At 35.5% G+C, this 8,709-nt stretch overlaps 2 protein-coding genes across 2 annotated transcripts; one reads left to right on the forward strand and one right to left on the reverse strand.

The window, feature by feature from the left end:
* Window positions 1-1,251: 1,251 nt before the first annotated feature.
* On the reverse strand, window positions 1,252-1,698 carry LOC140787715 (uncharacterized). Its single transcript, XM_073136804.1, has one exon. The coding sequence runs from the start codon at window positions 1,696-1,698 to the stop codon at window positions 1,252-1,254; it is 447 nt and encodes a 148-aa protein (XP_072992905.1).
* Window positions 1,699-2,626: 928 nt separating this feature from the next.
* On the forward strand, window positions 2,627-4,163 carry LOC140785642 (lecithin-cholesterol acyltransferase-like 1). Its single transcript, XM_073133587.1, has 2 exons — window positions 2,627-3,131; window positions 3,207-4,163. The coding sequence occupies exons 1-2, from the start codon at window positions 2,749-2,751 to the stop codon at window positions 4,132-4,134; spliced, it is 1,311 nt and encodes a 436-aa protein (XP_072989688.1). The 5' UTR covers window positions 2,627-2,748; the 3' UTR covers window positions 4,135-4,163.
* Window positions 4,164-8,709: the final 4,546 nt, after the last annotated feature.

Genomic DNA, 8,709 nt, shown 5'->3' on the forward strand with positions numbered 1-8,709 from the left:
TTATGTATCCCAATATCTCCAACACTTGGATGATTAGATAATCCAAGTTTTATTAGACGTACTAAAACACACATAATTTTGTATTTTAAATTTTAAAGTGTACTGGACACTTAAAGTGTACTGTACTATAAGGTATTTTATAACATTCTCTTAAATGTCATAGATGAGTAAATAAAATTATATAGTAGGAGTAAAAATATAATACATAAAAACTAGTGGGTATTTGTTGATCAACTAATAAACTTGTCATTTACGAGTCTACTTATTAGTAGTATTTAATTTAAAAGAGTTAATGACATTTGAATAACTAATTTAAGTATTTTTACATAATTAAAGGAATTGATATACCACGAAAAATAAATGAGGTGGTTTATTTGAAAATAAATCTAGTTATAATTATCCCATTTTAAATAATATTTAAAAGGACATAATATATTCTCCTTTCATCTTAAATTAGTCACTTAAAAGGATGAGAGGAAAGCGCCTTAAAAGGGCTTCCACTGTTAGGTTCCAAAAGTCATAGAACTTAGTATTCTTAGACAGGCCCCAGTGCCGTAATTATAAGATGCTAGTCAATCATTTAGCCCGGAAAAGTGATTGCCCAAATTGGGGTTTCAATTTGGGGGAGTCAATAGGATATATCTCTGATTACTTAGTCGACAAAAAGTCAGCAGCTTTGCCCCTTAATCTGGGGCAAACTTGACGAGCGAACTTATTCCTCGGTTGAATTTATTTTTATTCGTTTAAAAATGATAATAATATAAGAAAAGATAATCATACTCTTACTAAAAATAAAAGAGTATTTTACAAACAACACCCTATATTTTATCTCATTTTTAATAATTTTGTAAATCGATTTCTATTTTTTCTTTATAATTTTTGTTTAATACATTGACATTATTTTGACTAACTAATATCAATCAAATTACAAAAATACTCTCACCGTTCTTTTTTCTTCCTCTTTGCCTCTCATCTTAAGAAATCATGAATAATTTAAATATTTTTAAATTATTTCATATATTATAATAAAATATTCCTTTTCTGGTACCGTTTAAACTAATAGAGAGTGTTAAATGAGAATTATATAAAAAAAAAAAAGTAGATAGTCGAGTTACAAAAATATTAGACACAGGTGTAAATTATAAAATAGATAAAATATAGGGAGTGATTTGTAAAAATTTTAAAATAAAATTCCACTTGAAAAGTAGTAAAAAACCCAAATTCATATTAATGATTAAGATGGACAGTTCATCAAGCAATTACACCCTTGCTCACAACTCCACAACTATGGCTTCTTGGGAACGAGCCAATCTTACTATCCTCACCAAACTCACTACAATCCTCCTCTTCATCAATCCTCTCTATCCTTGCAATGGCCACACTCCGGCTCCGGGGACCCACTCCGGCGATCTTCATAGGCCGGGCTGAGCTCAGGCCCAAACTCCTCTTGGAAGCTGCCCGGACGAGCTCGCGGGCATCGTTATCGCCGCTGCTCGTCGCCGACCGGTAGAAGGCGTTGCTCTGGCTCCGGGAAACCATTCCACGGCCCAAGCCCATGACTTGTGCTTGTTGGGCCCGGCCGGAGCAGCCACTCAGACTGTTGACATAGAAATCTCTGGCCCGGCCCAGAGCTTTAATTGGAGCTTTGATGCACTTACTTAGTATGCTAAGTGCTTTCATGCCCTTGCTCATGGACATGGCAGCGAGGTATACAAATTGAGATGTATATTGGAAGGGAAGGAGATATATTTTTGAGGTGCTGGATTTGAAGTAGGTCTATATAGAGCTTTGATGGGTTATACGGAGGACTTCTTACCAAGGACAAGGAGAGACTTCTTCTAAGGAAGAACTCGTTGTCATGGCGGAGAGCTACGTTATTTTGTCCCCACGTCAATGAAGATGATGGAAATAGAGATATAATAACTTCTTTGTTATTCATTTTCTGTTAAGAATTCATAAGATGACAAGAATATAGTCAACTTGGATGACAATATTTTTGTTTTAGCGTATAATAAGTCTTTGTTGATATAAATTTTATTTTATAATTACTATTAGAAATTAAGAGAACGCGTATAAAAAAGACACGACTTGAATTGATACGGTAAATATCCTCCAAATCTTAAAAAATCTAGAAGAGTTTTCTATCAGTGATCGACTAATTAATAAGTTGTCCAATTGGATATCTTTGTTACCGTCGATAGTATGTTAATAGCTTTATAAGTCACACTAGAGACGAATCATTTAACATCATCAATATTTCTTTTAGGGGTTCCATTAAAAAAATTGTAAGACTCGGTAACACTCATTTATTTCCAACGACAAAATTAAGTCAATAATCCATGAGAGTTGGAATTTTCTCCTGAATGGACTAATTCTCATGGCGTACTATAAGGGCTCAAATATAAGTATTGTCTAGAAATCATTAAGAAAAGATAAGAGAAAAAAAAAAAGCCTTGTTCCACACAAGTCAATTCTATCTACAATTTATGTTACAGTCGGCCCAACTTTTAGGCCCAGGATCAATAAGGCTCAAGTAGGCCCAGAAATGTACCTATTTTAATTTAGGATCCTTTTAACACACGCAAACCAAAGGTTCAAATGCACTGGCTTGTAGTTATGGCTACAAAGTTCCCAAGTAGCCCAAAGAACCCTTCACCACACAAAACCCCCACCTTACCCACCTATCCAAATGTATCCCGAAACATCTAATCCAGAGAGAGAAAGAGAGAGAAACAAAATTAAGGAGCCATGCAAGCTCTCACCCTTCTCCTCCTCTTCATGGCTCTCTCACTTCACATACCCTTGTCCTCTGCAAGCAGTGAGCAACAACTCCACCCTATAATACTAATACCTGGGAATGGCGGAAACCAACTGGAGGCACGTCTGAGCTCAGAGTACAAGCCATCGAGCCTATTTTGCAAGCTCTCGTATGTAAGACGCAGGAATGAGTGGTTTAGGATATGGTTCGATCCTTCTGTGGTGGTGGCTCCCATCACCAAGTGCTTTGCCGAGAGGATGATGCTTTACTACCACCCGGAGCTCGACGACTACCGGAACGCCCCCGGCGTCGAAACCCGAGTCCCCTACTTTGGCTCAACGCAGGGGATTCGTTATCTTGATCCGCATCTCAAGTAATAAGAAGTTCGATCTTTCACTCCTAACAAATTTCTTTGCAGTGGTAGTGTTAATCCCGGATATATGCGCAGGCATATCTCGGAATACATGGGCACCCTCATAACATCTCTGGAGCAAATCGGGTACGAAGAAAACCACACCCTTTTCGGTGCCCCATACGACTTCCGGTACGGTCTAGCCCACGGGAGCCACCCTTGTCAAGTCGGCACTCGATACCTCCAAGACCTCAAAAATCTAATCGAATCCGCAAGCAACTCCACCAACGGCGGCAGACCAGTGATCCTCATCGCTCACAGTCTCGGGGGCCTCTTTGCGCTCCAGCTCTTGAATCGCAATCCGCCCTCCTGGCGTAGGCAATACGTCAAACACCTTATTGCGCTTTCCGTGCCCTGGGGCGGTACCGTCGACGAGATGCTCACGTTCGCGTCGGGCTACACGCTCGGCGTCCCCCTTGTCGATCCTCTGCTAGTGCGAGGCGAGCAGCGGAGCTCGGAGAGCAACCTGTGGCTGTTGCCGTCGCCTAAACCGTTCGGCAGAAAGCCCCTAGTGATGTCGAGCAACGGAGGTAAGAATTATTCGGCTATGGATATGGCGGAATTTTTGAAGGACATTGGATTTGGGGAAGGGGTCGGGCCTTATGAGGGTCGGATTTTGCCGCTGGTGGAGGAGTTGGTGGAGCCGGAGGTGCCGATTACGTGCATGGTGGGCCATGGGGTCGATACAGCGGAGGGCTTGGTGTACGGGATGGGTGGGTTCGATGTGCAGCCTGATGTGGTGTACGGCGATGGGGACGGGACTGTGAATTTGAACAGTTTGTTGAGGCTCGAGTCCGAGTGGTCGGGGTCGGCCTCGATGGGTCAGGATTTAAAGGTGATTAAGTTTCGTGGCGTGTCGCATGCTGGGATTTTGAAGAGTCCTGCTGCACATAAGGAAATTGTTAGGGTTATCAGTGAGATTAACTCGGATAGTTTAATACTGTACGGGTCGCGAAATATATAAAAGTAAAAGATTGGTACCCTTGTTTGATATATATATATTTTTTAATTCTAAACATATATTTATGTAACAAACCAGACCCTTAAGAAATTCATAATAATAAAATAAATTTTTGGGGCATTATGCAATTGGCCATGTTGTGGCCTATCTCGTGCCCAAGCCAAGCCTAGCAGGCTTTGGGCGTGCCACATGCACATTGTGCTAGCTAGTTGCAGTGGCTCTGCAGCCGGACAAAGCCTCCCTGCACTTTATAATAATAGTATATTTATAGTATCATAATTATATATATAATGTAAATCTAGTTAGTTAAATAAAAATAAAAGTAATAACCTCTAAATCTAATAAATAATTATATTTTATATTAATTGAATTATAAATGGATAACCGACTAAATTTATACTACTTAAATATTTTTAGATCCGAACATTTTATTTAAGATCTCGTGAATTCGGCTAGCGATAAATTGATGTGCGGTTGATTGATGTGAGGTGTATATGTTTTCTATCATATGATAGACGGTGAATAGTCTAACTCATATTATGATATATTATACTTAAATGTACATATTTTGCTTTTGACCTCCAATTTAATTATATAATTCTACATAAATATAATTACAGTTGAGTAAATTTTATCATTCATTTGATTAGATTGATACTGGATATGAGTATGCAGATGATACATAGAGATGATTAGATATAAATATACTACATATATTTTATGTCGAGTTGATTTGTAGTATGAGTATGCATGTAATAAGTATATGATTGGAAATTATATTATACCATATATCTTTTGAATTCCTTACCATCTAAATTTATGAGTTAACATGATCTTTCTAGTATTTGATAAATATATATGATTTGTTATTCAGGAGGAAAGCGTGAAATCTAATTAATAAGATACTTAATAAAAATTATGAGAATACTCGAGTGTGTGCGCAACAGATATTAAACATATGTTGTTCGCTAGGATATATGTCGTGAGTTATCCTCGCGTGATTTTTATCAATTAGTTAATGTGTTCGGTTGATATACCATTTGTGGATGGCAAGATAGGATTATGATTAAGATACCCTTGACGGTTGTCGGGATACACTTTGAGCCATTTGACATTATGATGAGACTGAGTACTAGATATTGACCATGTATAGTGGTCTACTATGATGATGTTATATCGGGATAATATTAATGATTGAGATATTGAAAAAATATATAATTTTATTATTATTTAATATATATGATTATCAAGTGGACTTTATGCAATCATGGTGGTTGCATTTGATATTATAGTGCAGTTATGGTCGACATGCATCATATTTATTATATTGAGAGAGTTATTATAATAATATGACTGAAGATTTATTGATCAAAATTATATATTTAATCAGTCATAAAATAATATCTATTATACATTTATATACGATTGATGATATATTTATATATTTATTTAGAGGTAGCAGTGGCAGTAGCAGTAGTAGTAGCAGTAGCAGTAGCGATGATGGCATTCAGCGAGGACAGCAATAAGCATATAACTCTTCTTTCTTCTCTTCTCTTTCTTCTTTAATTCTTCCCTTTCACTCTCGGCACGTGCGATGGCAAATGTTCGCCTTCTCTATCTCTCTGAAATGGGATCTCTTAAGGAAGGATTGTATTAGCTTTATCTTTTTTATAAACTTGAAAAGGAGTGACAAAATGGATGAAGGAGAGAATAGAAAGAGATCGAACCATAAGTAGCTAGCATGCACTCAAATGTCACTCTCTTGCACTAGCTGGCATGCACCAAAAATTTGACTAAATGGAAGACGCACTAGCTAGGTGACAAATGTCCTTCTCTCTAACTCCCTCTCTCAAGCTAGCAATTCACCAAAGACCCACTTTTTATTAATTTCAAATGCATTAATAGACTATGTAATGTATACATATACTTGTAAACTCCGATATCTTTGTTGTTATGATTCTAAATTAAACAATTAAAAATTTATATATACTATATTGTATATTATATATTTTATTTTATATATATATTAAAAATACTAAATTGTCTTAACGTTCGTATTCTACTTTAACACTAGACAGTGGGATGATTATCCGCTAGATTGGTATATTAATTTATTCATGCAGAAGAGAAGGTCAAATTTAATACCCTATTTTTATTTTATTATTTCATAATACTCGGACAGTCATCACCCAAAATTACGTATATTTTAGTAGTAGTTACCTTTCTCATAAAATGAAGTTTAAAATCTACGTCACTACTTCAACGATATATTAGAGGATGTGGCCCTCGATCTAGTGGTCCAATTGGGAAATGGGTCTTTTAGGTGTTCAGGTCCAACTCCAATTAGCAAAGATTGGGTCTAAATGGATCTAAACGTGGGCGTTGTCCCACTCCCACACCAAGATGGGGTGGTTGGGAAAGAGGCCAACGAAGGGATTTCCCCATCTCTTTCTCCTTTTCCTTCCTAACTAACAACAATAATGGCCGCCTTGTCTCTTTGGGAAGGTGAGGTCATGGTCAAGGAGAGAGATCTAACCAAAATTGGTCGGCAACTTCAAGGAGCTACTGACCCCACTCACCCAAAAAACGTAGTGCATCATCTCGTGCGAGCTCACGAGGCATTTCCGCCATAACCAACATTCTTATGCCATAAAAGTAGTTACATTTCTTAGGTTCCTCATTTTTATCAAATGATTAATATCCACTCACCATTCTACTCTTCTGGTTTTTTTTTTTTTTTTTTTTTTATAAATTATGGAATAGGTTTATCTAACTTGCTGTTGAAATTACTAAAATTATGCTAAACCGATACCGTAAAAAAAATATTATGAGTTTAAATCTCGCCTTATGAATTACAGGTGCACGTTGTTTGAATTCATTTTTAAAGTTAATCTTGTTAGCGGTAATAATTTGATTCCAATAATCATAAAAATCGAGCCAATAAAAATATTAAAATTAATTTTTAAAAAATTATATATTATATAATTTAAAATTTAGTGTTGAATATTATGTCCTCAGTATCAATTTGTTTTTAATTAATTACTTTTTAAACATAGATATTAATCTCCTATAATATAATTGCCGTCATAAACATAAAATGAAGGTGCTATACATATGCTTTGTCAAATGTGGAGATTATCTATCGACAGATAATTTGTTAAGATTCAAATTATACAAGCTTAATATATGAAAAATTACAAAGAAAGAGAAATGACCATATAAGCTGGCTGGATACTCTCTAGTGGGTGTTTGCGGCGCTCAGAGTGCTAGAAATGAGAGTTTGAAGGAGGTCATATCCCATATCTCTCATCTGTAATCTTTTTAGAATTTAAGATGCAGAACATACTAGACATAGACGTAGCATATGGGTGAAGTATTTCCAGCTAGCTACTAGCTATTTCTATCAATGAACAATTCATTCAGATACCAATCTCTGCAACCCAGTGAAGAAGATAGATAAAGCTGTGAACTCGCCACTAAGTGCGGTGGATATACAGGGGAGTGGGGACCATCAACCACGGCATGCATCATGCATGCATTTTGGACATTTCTATTTACTGGAGAAGATTGAAATCCATATCCTTTTGCATGGCAGAAGAAGACAACTGATATACCAAGCTGAGTTTGGTAAAGTGGCAATGGAGATTGGAGACCATTTTTCGCCAAAAGTTATAAAACTATTTGGAGGAACAGTAGATGAATTTGTCAATACGTTGTTATTAATTTTATTAAATGACTTTTTTTTTTTTTTTAAAAAAAATTCTTTAGAGATGAGATGCATCAGTGTGGTGGAGCTTAAAAAAACTTTCCTTAGGTACATCAACCTGTCTTAAAACCTATCTTTCATTTGACCTATTGACATGCTTCATTGTCTAATAAGAAAATAAAAGGTATATATATATATATATATATATAGATATGTTTGATGTTTCCTTCTCTTTTGTTTCCTTTTTGTACAAATCAAGAAGTAGGTGTAGCTTTCCTAATTCCATCGACACTTGTTACTTTTTCTAACTAACGAGCTAAAGAATCCTTTGAGAATGGTAATCTGGATGTATGTTAATTGATGCTAATATATTATACGAGCCTAATGGTGTAAACATATTACATCTTCTTACCATTACGCAAAACTTTGGGGAAAATACAATTTGACCTCGGACCAAAATTTAGAGTCAATTAAAAGACTAAAATACTTTTTTGTTTGTTTTATAGCAACTAAATTTTTTTTTAAACTTATAATTATTTACTCTCAATTTTTCTCATTTTTATATTTTAAATATTACAAATATTCTACTATCAAGACGCATTAAATAAGTTAGGCTTGTGAAATTGAGATGCCGGTGATTTAATAGTGTTCATTTTATCAATTTTTATCGTTGGCATAATTTTGCCAGCTCGGCAGCATAATATTTTGAAACTTAGACTGTAATAATTTTATATATTAACTAAATAATAACGTTGTATATTAGCTAAAAGAAATTTCGGATATGTTGGCTTCGGTTATTTGAATATTTTAATAAAATGGTTGAACAATAAAAAATAAAAAATAGAAAGCGTACAAAATTTTGAATCTAATGA

This window comes from Typha latifolia, chromosome 4, assembly GCF_019914945.1.
Source record: "Typha latifolia isolate L0001 chromosome 4, TyphaL0001v2, whole genome shotgun sequence".
Taxonomy (NCBI): Eukaryota; Viridiplantae; Streptophyta; class Magnoliopsida; order Poales; family Typhaceae; genus Typha; species Typha latifolia.

Coding starts and splice junctions, on each gene's coding strand:
- LOC140787715 (XM_073136804.1), bottom strand. CDS start 1,698: ATGTCCATGAGCAAGGGCATGAAAGCACTTAGCATACTAAGTAAGTGC.
- LOC140785642 (XM_073133587.1), top strand. CDS start 2,749: ATGCAAGCTCTCACCCTTCTCCTCCTCTTCATGGCTCTCTCACTTCAC. Junction 3,132..3,206: donor TATCTTGATCCGCATCTCAA/GTAATAAGAAGT, acceptor ATATATGCGCAG/GCATATCTCGGAATACATGG.